General features: G+C 44.0%; 3 protein-coding genes and 1 long non-coding RNA gene across 9 annotated transcripts in view; 3 read left to right on the top strand and 1 right to left on the bottom strand.

Moving 5' to 3' along the window:
• stx1b (syntaxin 1B) overlaps positions 1–1,342 on the top strand; it is a 10,094-nt gene extending 8,752 nt beyond the window's left edge. The window contains exons 8-10 of the mRNA XM_008330411.3: positions 126–263; positions 344–454; positions 674–1,342. Coding sequence (XP_008328633.1) covers positions 126–263; positions 344–454; positions 674–754 — 330 coding nt within the window. The 3' untranslated portion in view covers positions 755–1,342. The remainder of the gene's footprint in view (positions 1–125; positions 264–343; positions 455–673) is intronic.
• LOC103393431 (RNA binding protein fox-1 homolog 1) overlaps positions 1–16,124 on the top strand; it is a 363,631-nt gene that overhangs the window by 73,359 nt on the left and 274,148 nt on the right. The window lies entirely within an intron of this gene.
• LOC103393483 (zinc finger protein 883) overlaps positions 6,659–16,124 on the bottom strand; it is a 15,869-nt gene continuing 6,403 nt past the window's right edge. The window contains exons 2-3 of the mRNA XM_025064620.1: positions 13,288–14,397; positions 6,659–12,292 (exon numbers count right to left, since the gene is read on the bottom strand). Of these exons, the coding sequence (XP_024920388.1) occupies positions 11,404–12,292; positions 13,288–14,252 (1,854 nt within the window). The 5' untranslated portion in view covers positions 14,253–14,397 and the 3' untranslated portion in view covers positions 6,659–11,403. The remainder of the gene's footprint in view (positions 12,293–13,287; positions 14,398–16,124) is intronic.
• LOC112488426 (uncharacterized) lies at positions 12,542–12,935 on the top strand. Its single transcript, XR_003052454.1, has 2 exons — positions 12,542–12,812; positions 12,848–12,935. It is a non-coding gene; the product is annotated as an uncharacterized LOC112488426 (long non-coding RNA).

The following is a 16,124-nucleotide window of genomic DNA, read 5'->3' as shown; positions in this document are numbered from 1 at the left end:
ATGCTAACACCTTAATAAAACTAAAGTTTTGGTTCAGGGTCTGCTCCAGAATGAAACTTTTTTTTTTAAATATTTTTTTGGGCTGAAACTTCACCCTGTTTGCCTAAACTCCACCTTCTCCGCAGATTAAAATGGACTCCCAGATGACGAAGCAGGCGCTAAATGAGATTGAGACCAGGCACACGGAGATCATTAAGCTGGAAAACAGCATTCGTGAGCTGCATGACATGTTCGTGGACATGGCCATGCTAGTGGAGAGCCAGGTAAGCACGTGCCACCACCGGGATCGGTGTGCGACTGCTTTGGCCTGGTACCTTCACGGTATGTCTTGGTTTGTCCACAGGGGGAAATGATCGACAGAATTGAATACAATGTGGAACACTCTGTCGACTACGTGGAGCGAGCTGTTTCTGACACCAAGAAGGCTGTGAAATATCAGAGCCAGGCTCGCAAGGTCAGTGCACGCGGAGAATGACCGCGGAACGGCTAAGAAGTTAGCCAAAAAAATGTTTCTAAGCGTTATCAATTGCAAAATTAAAAAAAATGTAAAAACCTGACCTTAACATAAACCAAATCTAATCAAAACTAAAATTAAGAGTGGGACTCAGGCTGTTTTTACCACTAGGTGGCGCCCACACTGACGTCTCTCACTTCTCTGTTTCTCACCCTGCAGAAGAAGATCATGATCATCATCTGCTGTGTCATCCTGGGAGTGGTCCTGGCATCGACCATTGGTGGCACACTGGGATTCTAAGAGGCTCCACCCCCTGCCGCCGTGATGACTGACAACCACCACATGACTGACCGACCTACTACGCGAATGACCGACGGACGCCAGCAGAGAAAATACACACCAACAACGACAAAAAAACAAGAAAAAACTTGAAACACAAATGCAAGACAAAAAACATTTAGCAAAGAAGCTAAGCTAGGCTAGGCTATGCTAAAAGTCCAGCCACAGATACATGGAAACGTGACGGGGTCGGGTGGGGTTCAAAAGTAAAAAAAAAAATCTTCAAATCGTAGACGACTAAAAGACATCCAAATTACGGCGAGGATGAGCCAACAGTACCATACATTTCTGATGTTAGCTAATGCTACCAGATAGCACCTCACGACGTGGCTTTACTTTTGTGTTTAGTTGTTTTGAGTTCTTTTTGTTTAGTTTTGTTTTTGAGGGCAGTGACACAGCGTGGTCGGTCGAGGGTGATATTCCAGAAACCAACGTTCGTGTCTGTTGCTACCACAACCTTAAGTTTCTTCACTGACGAGTGTAAACAAAGTAGCTACTCCAAACTGGTCTGTACCCATGTGTTCACCAGCCAGTAAAAACAATACAAACTTCTCACTGCGCAGCTTTTACCACAGGAAGTGTCCATGTTCCGCCTCCTCTTCCCATCGTCCTTTAACGAATATCGAAATCATCCTAAAATTGAACCTCAAGTCCATGTAACAAATGTGCGGAGCGTTCTTAGTTCAACCAGCTTTTCTTTTGGACGTCCGATATCTTGACTGAGTCAGGAATTTTCACCAATTATTTAATTAGAAATCATCGATTAAAGGCAGGTCCTATCAGGTTCCAGAACCGATCCAGTACTGCCCGCAACAGACACGCTCAACATTCCTCGATCCGATGTTCGCCTTGTTTGTAACTGATTCCGAAACATCCTTTGCTCTGAAACACTGTGCCAAAGATTCTCGGACAGAGGCTTCACCTCCTCCATCTTCTTTTTATTTCACGTACTCAAGCGGAAGAATAAAACCGGTTGACACCAAAACTAGCGTTTAAACTCGTAACAAAAAGTTGCCGGCAGTGCGATCTGCATGTTGTCAAATCTCTACGTCAAAAAGTTGCCGGCAATGCGATCTGCATGTTGTCAAATCTCTACTGTCAATTTTGACACCAATCCATTAAAGTTCACAGGGGGCGCCCAGTGACACTGCAGTCAATTAGGAGCGGGCAACAGTACAACAGTAGTCCAAATATTTTGTCAAATCAGACGATGACTCAAAGCTCCGCACACAGCAGTGAAACACAGTTGTTTTCCTTGAAACAAGTCTTGGCTAGTTTGGTCCAGACTCAGCAAGGTTTGGGTCAGATGAAAACAATCCTGTGGCTCGAAAGTCAAAATCAGCTATGCTGTAAACAGATGCTAGCCTAACGTAGTGTCATTAGCCGAAGATTTTAGCCATACCAGGATGAATGCTAGCTGCTTCTGAGCACTGTTCCTTACGCAAAGTGTATAACACCTTTACAAGTTTGTTTTTGCATCTGAGATACGATTTTAATGCTCCAAAAGGCTAGAGTCGTATCAACAGAGTAATGTTAGCGTAATGTTAAAAAAGAAAAGTTTCCATCTATCGTCAGATATCTTCGTGAAACCTCGGCACTTCCAGGATCGTCCACATGGACTTGGAAGTCGTGGTTTCTACATCGAAAAAAGAAATAATGAGTGCACTAGCAGTATAATTCGTAAATATATTCGCTCCGTCCACTCATGCATAGTTTCAAAAAACGTCATGACTTTTTTTCTCTGCTGTCGTGTCGTCAGCGTCTATGACCTCATCATGTCTTTAACGATACCTTGTCAGATGTTGTGACCTACAGAATACAAACTTTACGTCAAGAATCGATACAAACCTGAAGGTTCTGCCTTACTTACGGCTGCTCTTAGATACAGACACTTTTGTCTCTCGTCTTTCATCACTATATGGTTAACGTTCTGGAAGGTTGTTGATCGTTAAAGCAATGCTTCGGTCATGTTTTCCTTTTTTTCGGTGTTCGTGGTTTAGCGGCGGCAGCAATTGCGTTGACATGGTCGTCGTAGCACCAGCCAGCTCGTGAAAACACTGACCTTCCTTTGCCGCATGAGTGTGTGTTTTCTGTTTTACGCTGTGGTGGATAGCGTCCATCTGGCCCCGCCCCTTTCCCGCACTCCTCCCTCCTCTGGCAACAGAAAACTCGGACAATCTAGGTACGATCTTGAAAACGTTCCAGGTGACTCTGAAGAAGTTTGTCCGAGTGTTCAGTTCAGATCCTTTTGTCTTCCCTTGACCTTTTGTTCCGTCGTTGTTTGAAAAAAAAAATGATGATGATGGCATTCAGGATGTGGAGTTTGACCCCGCCCATTCCTGTTGTGTGTAATGTTAGCGTAATGTTAAAAAAGAAAAGTTTCCATCTATCGTCAGATATCTTCGTGAAACCTCGGCACTTCCAGGATCGTCCACATGGACTTGGAAGTCGTGGTTTCTACATCGAAAAAAGAAATAATGAGTGCACTAGCAGTATAATTCGTAAATATATTCGCTCCGTCCACTCATGCATAGTTTCAAAAAACGTCATGACTTTTTTTCTCTGCTGTCGTGTCGTCAGCGTCTATGACCTCATCATGTCTTTAACGATACCTTGTCAGATGTTGTGACCTACAGAATACAAACTTTACGTCAAGAATCGATACAAACCTGAAGGTTCTGCCTTACTTACGGCTGCTCTTAGATACAGACACTTTTGTCTCTCGTCTTTCATCACTATATGGTTAACGTTCTGGAAGGTTGTTGATCGTTAAAGCAATGCTTCGGTCATGTTTTCCTTTTTTTCGGTGTTCGTGGTTTAGCGGCGGCAGCAATTGCGTTGACATGGTCGTCGTAGCACCAGCCAGCTCGTGAAAACACTGACCTTCCTTTGCCGCATGAGTGTGTGTTTTCTGTTTTACGCTGTGGTGGATAGCGTCCATCTGGCCCCGCCCCTTTCCCGCACTCCTCCCTCCTCTGGCAACAGAAAACTCGGACAATCTAGGTACGATCTTGAAAACGTTCCAGGTGACTCTGAAGAAGTTTGTCCGAGTGTTCAGTTCAGATCCTTTTGTCTTCCCTTGACCTTTTGTTCCGTCGTTGTTTGAAAAAAAAAATGATGATGATGGCATTCAGGATGTGGAGTTTGACCCCGCCCATTCCTGTTGTGTGTAATACCAATAACAATAATAATAATATTTTAAAGTGGCATGCAGAGCGTTGTGGAGTTTGCATGATGTGTTTTTGTAACCTCAATCTGACGTCACCCTCCACATCGTCTTGCACTTTAGATCTCATCGGAGCCATCGTTGGTTTATCCCATCTCCAAATTCCTCTTCTTTTTTTTTTTTTTACATATCCCGATGTTGATGTTGTATAGTGTCCGACAAACACTTTTATGTTTTTCTTTTACGTTTCAAACGCTAAGATCATTTTAGCTCCTTGTTGTTAGCTGCTTGTTGCTTTGCAGATTAAGGCTCAGCGTCCAGTGTTCAATGTGTGACATTCAACGGCCGATGGAAAGCCAACATGGGCGGTTGGATGTGACAGAGCCGACACGGGCGTCGGTTGTCTTAATGCCAAAGTGGGCCATTCGTCATCCGTTCAGACCAGGTTATGGCATCCGTCCTTCTGGCTGTGGACTGGCATTAGCGCATTAGCATCCACCTGGCCCTTTTCAGTAAATTTGACAACTCACTTTTTTAATAGAAAAATTGAATTGTGGAATTGTGGAAATATTAGCGACGCCACCATCACTGTTGTCATTTATAAGTAACGAACCAAAGCAGTTTTGTTTTTGTTTTTTTTGCACCTCCCCCTCCGTTGTCAAATGTTTGCCACTGAAAATTAAGAGCACAACGCAAGTCGAGTTTACAAAGTTTTGTTAAAATCAAACAAGAAAAAAAAAAAGAAAAAAATTATAACGTAACTACAAAGCGCCGTAGCACCTTCTCCTGTCCACAGCCACTGATGTATCACACACAAAAACCAGTCCAGCACTCCCGCTTTAAAGATGTTGGATTTTTTTTCTTTTTCTTTTTGAAGTTAGAAAATCAGGCGATGTAAGCGCTCTACGTCTTCTGTTGTCGTAACTGTTTGGTGTTAACGCTCGTCTTCATCAGACACCAACTGACCCACGAACCCGTTTCTCCACATTTGGGCTTTGAGCTGCAGGAGCTCGCTACACTCCACAAACAAAGATGGCTGCCAAGGATATTAGTCCACAGAACGAGTTGACAAACCTAGCATCACAACATGTTGCTCCGCAACAGAGCTCGGTCTCTCGTTAGCCAGCAGACGTTTCTGCTGTTTAATGTTATTTTTTTTAATGCAATTCTTCTTTTGTTATTTTTGATTTCCGATGAAGCTAGCAAAGTTGTTTTGACGTCCTTATTGGGCAACATTGCGTTAATACTCACTAATCAGTATTACAGTTTTATTCCAGTTATCCTAAAAAATTGGACTAAGAAGAAAAAAAAAGTTGCTGTCAATCATTGTGACATTCATATATATATATATTTTTTCTGTTAGTTGCAGCAGATGTGCAGGTTAAACTGCAGCTTTTCATCTACACTCACAGTTTTAGACACAAATGATATGAACAATCTCACAAACTGCATTTTCCTAAATGTGTCAGCAGGTGGCAGCAAGATTAACATTCTAGTCGTAGCAGTGCACGCATGGCAGAAAAAAACAACAAAAAACTTCGGGAATGAGTTTTTCTGTGACAGCGAGTTTTAAAACACCGATCTGGCCACAGTTGCAGTTGTTTTCAGAACAACGATATATCGTTTTTTTTTTTTTTTTTAATATCTGACTCAACTAACTCCAGATTTCTCAATTCGCTGTTTGACAGTTTAACTCTTTACTTATTTATTTATTTTCGTGTCTTCCTGAAAAAAAAAACATTAGCAAAGAAACCAAAAGCTGCCGGCGGTTCTGCTCTGTATCGTGCGCTGCCACCGCTGCACGGTTTCCCCGGTCTTCTCCTGACGAAGACTCACTCGATGTTACGTCACACGCATCGCACGAGACAGTATTGGGTCTGAATCAGTGTTTTAGCCTTGAGGGAGAGGACAGGGGGAGGGGCCAATGTGGCAAACCACGCCCATACAGTGACATTTTGTGATGACGATGATGATTATTATTATTATTATTGTTATTATTACCATAAAAGAAGAAGAAATGCAGTAAAACTTCGGTAGGGAAGGCGCGGCTTCACGCGGATGTGAACAAACAGGAAGTGAGGTGGTTGAGCAGAGTGTTACGTTATCGTTTATAATAGTAGTAATATTGAATATTGAATGCTCGCAAATTTTTGTCAAACTGAAACTGGAATAACTTTGTGTTCTGTAATTATTGTAAATAAGTTCAAAGAGAGAAAAATGCATGTCTATGTATAAATCTAAGCAGATATTTATTCCCGACAAAGTTTTTCCCACACTTACGTCTCTTTTCTCCTCCGATATTAGCTCCACCCAGCGTTGTCTCTATTGTTGTCTGTGGTCCTGGGGGAGAGAGGGAGAGAGACAGAGAGAGAGAGAGAGAGATGTTACACCCACCTTTGACAGGTTGTCACAAATACGACAACCCGTCAGACGTGATGTCACGAGTTGTTTTACAGTGATTTTTTAATTTAATTTTTTTTGTGGTGTAAATGCAGCACCAACCTCACATCTGTCAATCATTTCAGTTCCAGAGGCTCCGCCCACTGGGTCCTCTGATGAAAGTGCTTCCCTCCATATTTAGGAAAATTCAGGCTAAACCAGAGGTTCTGATTGCCCGCACTCTCTCTCTCTCTCTCTCTCTCTGTTTATACTGTTTGTTCCGGTGTCTCTCAACCACGACTCGCTAACCAGCCAATCAGGTCAAACTGAAACTCGGTCTCTTTTCACGTTTGCTTCTCCCCAGAGTTCACGTAAAAAAACGCCAAAAAAACTAGAAGGAAAACCTCGAACAGAATCCCAACAAGCTAATTTGGTCTAACAAACTGAAAGTGTTTTGTTAAAGACACAATTCATTTAACATTTCTAACAACCAACTACCATTTCCCCCGCTCTAAGGAAAAGAAAAGAAAAAAAAAACCTAAGGAAAGGGGGCGGAGTCAGCCGGTTTCCCGCCTCACACAGGCCTATCACAGCGAAGTGTGCAATATTCTGAGGAACAAGGGCTTTTCCTTCAAATGAGGCGGGGGCCCCCCCCCCCCCCCCCCCCCCCGTGACCTTGCCGGCGAGCTCCGCCCCCTTGTGCAAGAGCCAAGCTAACGATGCTTCCTACGATACGCGCAAAGGAACCAATCACCACTGACTCTGGGGGAGAACACGGCAGACAAAGACACGAGTGAATAAAAACAAAACGTGTAAAAGTTCGGAGGACAGAGACTTTAATGACTGCGGAGCAACTTTTCCGGGAAATGCAACTTGTGTCCCGTTATTTTTTATTTTTTTGTGTGCGTGTATGTGTGCGTAGTGTAATGTAAAAGCGACCTGTCGCCCCGCCCCCCTCCCCTATTCAGGACACGCCCCTCCCCTTCTCTCGTACTGCTGTTGGCTGTTCTGTTTAGTTCATGTGATGTGCCAGTATTCCCCGCCCCTTTTATCCAACAACCCCGCCCTCACCCCGCCCCCCCCTCCACGGATCTTTAAAGATGACAACTCTATGCAGATGCTGTCTTTTATAAGTGTCAGAAAATTTTAATTTCAAATAAAAGTTGAAAAAAAAAAAGACGACGGACAAACTGAAATGATACATAAAAATGAATAAAGAAAAGGATTGTTAAGTGTATCCTGAGTCGGAGCTTCCTTTGATCTTTGTCTTTATCTTTCTATCAAGTCATTTTGATCGATCACTTTCTTATCACTTATCAATTTGATCACTTTTATGGATCGCACCAATTAATCTCTCCACCCACTGATTGGCTTTAATCAGTCACTGATTTGACCCACGCTTTAATTATTTAATGTCTGATATTCTGTGTATTAAAAACACCAGCAGTGTTTGTAAAAATCAACCAGCAGCTGGTACTGTACCATGACAAAAAAAAAAATTCAATGTTTCTATAAAATCTCTGGTTCCCGTGTTCAACTTTAATAAAAGTTTCTGGCTCCGTCCATAAGCGTCTAATACAGCGTCTAATACAGCACCGTTACTGTGGTCAACTGTGCGGAGGAAAGATTACGTAGAGTTCATACAGAGGCACCGTACGTAGCTCTCTTCCTCTGGCCTGCAGGTGGCGCTGTGGCTCTTAAGCCCCTGCATGTTTTCATTGTTTTGCGAAACAAGTTTAATGGTCGCATGGAAGGACACGTTGGTGGTTACATGGAAAGATGGATGGATGGACGGATGGATGGATGGATGGATGGACGGATGGACGGATGGATGGATGGATGGGGAAAAAAGTGAACATTGTTTCAGTGGAAGCTCTGCAAAGCCAACAGGTTAAAAACAAAAAATTGTCAGACTAAAACTAAATCTTAGATGTTGTAGTTGTTGTTGTAGTTATTTTTCACGTGAAGCGACGACTGCTGTCGGAATAAAACAACAACAACAAAAAATAAAAATAGTTCTCCTCATTTTTCCTAACTATTTATTTTTCCGTACTCAGCCTGTAGGTTATAGAATATGGACAAGATTTTCTGTTAAGAAATGAATTATCAAAACATTGTTTATAAAAGTGTAGAATAGTCAGTTGTACATAAACAAAAGGGTGAAGCAGAGACAGTGTTTAGAGACACAGAGTCCATGAAAGAAAAAGGGGTTCAAATCAAAACAAACATCGACAAACGAGGAGAGGAAAAGTTTACACACCCCTTCTTTTTTTTCCAACAACAAACACCAGTCAGGTCTTTTTTTTTTATATACATTAACATCCAGAACAAAGGCAAGTCTTTGACCCGGACAAAAATATTCAACTCAAACTACAGGGTTGCATAAGTCGACACAACCTGAGTTGAAATGACTGCACATCCAGCAACTCTGGACAACCTCAGCTGAGTTTCCTCCTCACTGGATCGGATTTATCAAAGGGATAAAAGGCTCAGGAGAGAAGGCTGCAGAGCAGTTTCCAACACAGTGAAGACGAGACAGTGGAGACAAGACGGACGAACCGTGACATCACAGAAGGACACATTTTTAATTCATCAGAAGAAAAAAAAAAAAAACAAAAAACGAAGCTCTTTCTAAATCAGATTAAACTTGACACATATTCTCCACCAGGTCTCAGACGAGGAGGTGAGAAAACCCCCAGCAGGGACACTGAGGCCTGCTGGTGGCATCAGCAAATTTTTTTGGGGGCTGTTTCTTGTTTCTCCGTAGCTGTGACTGGTGCTCTAGTTGAGATTCTGGGGCACGGGGGGGGGGCAGGGCGGGAGCCAATACTGTCTTGAACGGAGGGTGTGAACAGTTTGTTTTATTTAGTTTGTTTGTTTTTTTTTTTTACTGAAACTCCAGCTGACAACCAGACAGAGCATGAACACCGGAATCAAATGATGCGGCTAAGGCAGAGGAACAACAACAGATATGAAATTTTTTTTTAGAACCTGTCAGTCAGAAATCCAGAGGTGAAATGTGAGCAGAACCGAGCCTCTTCACAGAAGAACGTAACGACAGCGCTGTGTAGACCTATGCAACCACACGACGTCAGCTTTCTCTTTTTCTTTCACGTCACAGTCGAACATCCGTGACGTGAATGAACAGATCGGATCACAGTGTCAACATCCAACCAGGTACGTGATGAGGGCAGGTGTGTAGACTTTTTCTACCCACCGTCCTCTCTGTCACATGACCTCTCACAGCACATGAACAGTCACTGCACAGCTTTCAACTTTTTTTTTTTTTTAAACTAGCACCAAGTCTTTAAAAAAAATGACACTTTTTTTCTTTTTAAACACACGCCCTCTACTGCCTTCTAGTGGAAATAAAAGCACTTAACTTAAAAAAAAAAAGGGAAAAATTAAAACACCAATAAATACAAGAGGTTACCAGAGGTGTTGAGAGTAAAAAACACATAAAAAAAAAAAACAACAACAACAAGAAAAGGACAAGTGGCATCTGGTCCAATCTCCACGTTTGACTGAGTGAACCAGGAAGCCTGGGCGGGTGGAGATAAATATGACAGAGAGGGATAATGGCGAGGGGAGGGGGGGGGGGGGGGGGAGGGGGGGGAGTTCACTGTCACAACAGCACTGGTTAAAGGCCAAATAAAAAAACAATTCAAATCATGAGAATTAATGTTCCAGTTTCAGAGTTCAGAGTTTGAGTCCGTGCCGCGGCGGCTCCATCGTCTCCACGTTAGTGAGTACACAGGGGTTGGGATACATCGAAGCTCTAAACTCAAACATCGTTCTACAGACTAGTGCCGTCCATTACACGAGTTAATTATAATAATAATAATAATAATAATAATAATAATAATAATAATGACACATAGGAGAAGGTGAGTATATAAATAAATGCAGTACTACAACGGTCACTCCTCTGTTTTCCTTCTTTCGGTAAGAAAGAAGTCGTGAATGTCACAATCCAACAGGACAATACAAGACAAACACCTGCACAGCCCCTCGGCATGATGGGAGATCTGGAAATGTAACGCTGCCGTTCTGTAACACACACACACACACACACAGAGAGACTTCATAAACTGAGGAAGAGTCAGGGACTTTGTCAGGTAGATGAACAGGAAGTGCTGACCTGCGCTCACTGGTGACACAAGTTTGAACAAACGTAAGACAGCAGCTCATTTCCCCGAGCCTTGAACAGGCATCGGTACCGGCTTTAAAGTGATCTTAAGGACTGACTGAGTGCCCCCCCCATCTCTCCCCCCTCTCTCCAAACCTCAACTTTACTGTTGGATTCTTCTCACTGGAACTTTTAGATGACAAAGTCCTCGGAGAAAACCTGCAATCCGTTGTTCACATTACCACATTTACAGTTACGCAAACTGACCACAGGAGGCAGCACACCTAAGCCTATTCCACGCCTACTTCTTAAATGTGACAACACCTTACCACGAACAAGAATCATTAGAGCCAGAGCCCGTGGGAAAACGTATGAGTAATTGTCAAATTGAGACAAAACCGTCCAGTGTCCAGTTCCTTTCCCTCTGACCAAGTGTCCTGCTCATCCGTTCCTGAATCGCAGTAATCCATCTCAGCCGCAGCTGATGAAGTCGTATGTGTAAAGGAGGCACAAAAAAAGGCGCTTTGAGACACCCACACACAAAACGTCAATGTCAGTGAGGTCCAAACATCTCCACCTACCAGCACATCCCGCAGACACACTGTGACTCAGAACAGAGAGGGTCGTCAGGGAAACCGCTGCTCCCAGGTATCCAGACCCAAAACCTCTGTTCAATGTTCCAGAGCTGCTGAGTGTAGCATCAAGTCTCTCTGTGTCCCCGGGTTACACCTGTCTGTCTGTCTGTCTGTCTGTCTGTCCATCAGTCAGTGCACGTGTCTGTACCGTCTGTATCACCTGTCCCTCGGACGCACGATGACGATTCAGAGAAAAAGGACGCTGTTTGAGCAGGAGCTACATTTTGGCAACTCTCACAAAACTTGGCTAGAGACTGGACATTCACCACCTGCCAAATAACAACCACACCACTGTCCCAGTTTATATGAATGGGCCACCGGGCATGCCCAGGAAGTTGGCTGCACCTATGGCAACAGGAGGGGGCGGTGTTGAGCCGCTCCAATGCACCTTCATGTGGTGCCTGAGGTTAGACTTGGAGGAGAAGCGCTTGTCACAGTGCTGGCAGGAGAAGGGTTTCTCCTTGGTGTGGATACGACGGTGGCAGATGAGTTGCGTGGACACACGGAAGGACTTGCCACAGTCTGGACACTGGTAACGTTTGGGCTCGGTGTGGATCCGCCGATGGTTCTTCAGAGACATCAGGTTGGGGAACTCTTTCTGGCAGGAGTTGCAGAAGTAGGTCCCAGTCTTGTGGCTGTTCTTGTGGTTGAGGAGGGAGCTAGCGTGGCGGTAAGAGCGCCCACACTGGTCACAGACGTGAGCCTTCACAACCTCAGTATTCCCCCCACGACCTCTGGCTTTGGTGACACCGCTTGTGTTGAATCCTTGCTCTTGCATCAAGGTGAGATCCAGGCCTGAGCCCCAGCCAAGGCCGTGGGAGCCGCCCGGTCGAGGCTGTTGGGTTCTGGCCTGGCGGGGCTGTGGCGTCTGCCCGTGGCTGATCTCCATGTGGAGCCTAAAACTTGCCTGTGTGGGAAAGGCCCGCTGGCAGGACCGACAGGTCAGCTCCCGCTGCTTCTGGTGGACTCGTCTGTGGTTGTGGAGTTGTGAGGAAACGCGGAAGGCTTTGCCACAGTCGTGGCAGCGGTAGCGCCGCATCTCTGAGTGAATACGACGGTGGTTCTTGAGGGCAAGGAGGTTGGAGTAGGTCTTTAGGCACACTGCGCAGTGGTAGATGCCAACAGTGTGGGTGTTCTTGTGATTTAGCAGGGAGCTAGCATGCCGATAGGAGCGGCCACACTGATCACATCTGTGCAGAAGAGAAAAGGATTTGAGGAAAAGAGAGAAGGAACAGGAGAATACAGATTAGCAACTGATGAAATTAGCTTAATATTCCTGCAAAGTTAATCCTAAATTACTGGTTACCACTTTTACAAAATGACTCATCCAAGATGAGGTACATACAGGTATATGATCTGAAATCCGGCTCTGAGCTTTTAAAGAAGACAAAGTGGTGTACCATCAAATGAACAGACAACTCAGAGGGGAAGGAGAGCTGAAGAGGGGAGGGAGGAAGGTTGTTTATGTGGAGCTAGGAGGCAATTGCTGCTTTCTGCACTGCACAGGATCTGAAAACATTTGTTTACGCCAGTGAACATCAAAGTCGTGTTCAGATAACGAAAAAACAATCAACAGTAACCAATGAACCATGGCTGGTGGGCAGGAATCCTCACACAAGAACAAAACCGCTGGACATGTGCAGTGCAGCTAGCCTCAAAAACTCTGGAGCAGTGCCTGTGTTTTCAGTTCACCAGCTCAAACAGCTACAGGTTCTCCACTAACAATTGGTCTCCCTGTGCTACAGGTTCTCCACTAACAATTGGTCACAAGCATATGAAAGAATTAAATCAAAGACTGCAGTTAACATCTAAACAGGAGCAAGGAAGACACAACATGAATACTTAAAATATCTGCAGATTTGCTAAGCACACTAGAAATTTGTGACAAAGAAAAACAGCATGAAAACAGTACATCTGAACATGAAATGCTTGACTGAAGGTAACCTACAAAAGTAAAAACGTAAATGTGTAGCATATGCTAACTGAAAGCAAACGGGGTTGACTTATCTGGTATCTCCACTAATTCAATTTGTCCAAACTTCAGAAAAATCCGAATTCCGGCAAGCGTATGGTCCCAAGGAAGCCGGATTGGAGATCATATACCTGTAATAGACATGTAGAGACCTAATTTTATCTTCACTAATTTTTTTCAACGAAGAATCACAAACAACTGACGAGAACTCACGTGTACCGACACTCTTCGCCCTCTCCTGCGGGTGCCGTGGCCTTCCTCCTGACCTCCATGCCTACCTGGTTGTCCCCGCAGCGATGCCGTGCCAGACCGGATCTTCCCTGGAAGCTCTTTCCACAAGTGGGGCAGCCGAAGGGGGTGGCTCCCTCCTCGTGGACCTTCTGATGATTACGGAGGAACCTGGCCAGTCGGAAAGCTTTCCCGCACGTGAGGCAGATGTGCTTCTTCCGCTGAGTGTGGATTCGCATGTGGTTGCGTAGTGCCATGTAGTTGGTGTATGGCTTGTCGCAGAAGTTGCAACGGAAATTGCCAGTCTTGTGCGTGTGCTTGTGGTTAAGCAAGGAGCTGGCATGTTTGTAGGCACAACTACACAGGTCGCAAGCATATGGTCTCTCATCAGAGTCCAAGTCCACCGTGCTTCTCTCCAAGCTGATGTTGGTGGAGCTACTGGTAGAAGAAGACGAGGGAAGATGCTGCGCCGGACAGTCGTGAGCCGCTAGCTCATCCGCTGTGGAAAACCCCTCGCAACAGCCGTCACACTCAAAGTCCATTTGGGCCCCGGGGCCCTGGGGCCCTTTACAAAGGCCCGCTGTAGTGTGAGTAGCTAGCTGCCTCTGAGTGCGAAATCCCTTGCCGCACTCTTGGCAGTTGTGCTTTTTTTGAGCAAAATGGAGACGCAGGTGATTTTTCATGGCCAGTCTATTTGGGTACGTGGAGTTGCAGACGTTGCAGTGATACTCTCCGATCTTGTGAAGGTTCTTGTGATTGGCCAGGCTGCCAGCATGTCTGTAGGTCTTCCCACACTCATCGCAGGCAAACGGCCTCCGCCCACTTTCTGCAGGGTCAAATTTTTGCGGCCTGGAGGTTCCAGCTGAGGAGTAGGGCTTTTTGAAACCTTGATGGCTGTACTTAACACCCATCACTTGGCTTTTGGACGACTCTCCTCTCATGGTCTGCATCTGAGAGGGGCCGGGCTGTGGGAAGCGGGAACCATTTGGGCCAGTTCTAACGAGGCCTTTGGCACGATGCTCCTCATGGAGCCGAAGATGGTTAATCAGCTGCTTTTGGATCTTGAAGGCCTTTCCACATTCTTCACACTTGTGCCTGTGGAAGGAATGGGCAAAGATGAAGACAGTACAAGGATATTTAAAAAAAAAAAAAATTAAAATCAAATACTGAACCATGGGCTGTCTTTTTTGTTTAAAAAAAAATTTTTTTAAAGATATTTTGGCGGGGGCTAGGCTGTCTAGTTTAAAAAAAAAGTTTAAAAAAGAATTTTGGCGGGGGCTGGTATGGGTTGATTAGAATGTATTTATTGTCATATTTTGCATGTTTAAAAAATAAAAAAAATGTTAAACTGACTTACCTTTATGTAGCCAAGTATTGAATATTAATTAACAAAATATTTATTATATGACATTTTTATACAGAACAGATGTAGCAGGAGGTAGAGCGGCCTAGTGGTAGTATTCCCCTCTACTCTGCATCGTCTTTACAGTTCAACTCCATCAAGTTTAATCAGACTACAGCTGTGGACATTTTTATACAGTATAGATATAGCAGGAGCTACAGGTGGTAGTATTCCCCTCTACTGTGCATCGTCTTTACAGTTCAACTCCATCAAGTTTAATCAGACTACAGCTGTGGTGACCTACAATAAGGAGACTCTGCTCCATCTGTCCATCAGTTTTGGGGAAAAAAAAAAGAAAAAAGAACTTGCTGTGTTTGAATGTTTCCAGCTTTGTCATAGTCAGAAAAAATGTCTAGAGGGAGTTCAGTTTAGATTAAAATGTTTCCAGTGGCTTTGAACAGAACCAAAAACAAAGCTTTAGTGAAGCACAGTGATTACTCTCTCACTCACACACACACACACACACACACACACAATAAAGCCTTCAGAGCACAGCAATGACAGTGTGGATGTGTGTGTTCAGACGGTGTCTCTATGTGGTCTGTAAATCCTCCTCAAGTAAATTATTTATTCTTTACCCAGTATCAGAAAAATGTACCGTCTTCTTCCTGTATGTCAGTGTAGAATTAGCATATGATTTTAATTCAGTGATCAGATAAGTGACACAATTTGCAAAAAGTTTGCAAACAGCTCTGTCAATTTACACAGCAACGTGAGGTTCGTGGTCTCGTCCTTTAAGTTCATCCTCATACCTGACTGTGTGAGTGCTATCACTGGTCCATTGACAGAAACATCTGAACGTCAACACACTGATTTCTGATCACTAAGCCGAGACAAATGTCAACCTTTACATATATTATAGAAACAGACACACTGACAGACTGGAGCTCCTGGATTAGACAAAACACCTCAAATTTGTAGAAATTAAAAAAAAAAAAAAAAGAATAATTATCCTTAATAAACCTTGATGAGAGGCTAACAACTGTAGCACATATTGTGTAGCCTTGTTAAAAAAACCTACATATTTACCTGCTAAACTTCAGCAGCAACATTAAACAAAACAAATTTCTGCACTTCACCTTTATCTTTACTCAAATCGTCAGTGAAAGTCTCTGGGTTTAAATGACAGAATCCCAGAATTCACTGCTCTTTTCTCCTTGCTATGATTTGTTATCCTATCACTGTCCTAAACTTTCAGACGTGAAACACAAAGACATTTCCAAATCCATTTCAACAGTTAAACGTCCAACACGTTTTCGGACATCTGTCCAAAAAACACACAGTTAGAGCTCGAGTCAGTGACATACCTCTTCAGGTCAAAGTGGGTCCTTTGGTGGTTCTTCAGAGCCAAGAGGTTGTAGTAGCGTTTCTGGCACACCAGACAGCGGAACACACCTGTTTTATGGGACTTCTTGTGGTT

This window comes from Cynoglossus semilaevis, chromosome 17 (assembly GCF_000523025.1).
Source record: "Cynoglossus semilaevis isolate Cse_v1.0 chromosome 17, Cse_v1.0, whole genome shotgun sequence".
Lineage (NCBI taxonomy): Eukaryota > Metazoa > Chordata > Actinopteri > Pleuronectiformes > Cynoglossidae > Cynoglossus > Cynoglossus semilaevis.
The sequence above is the reverse complement of the archived record's forward strand: the minus strand, read 5'-3'. Positions and strand labels throughout refer to the sequence as shown.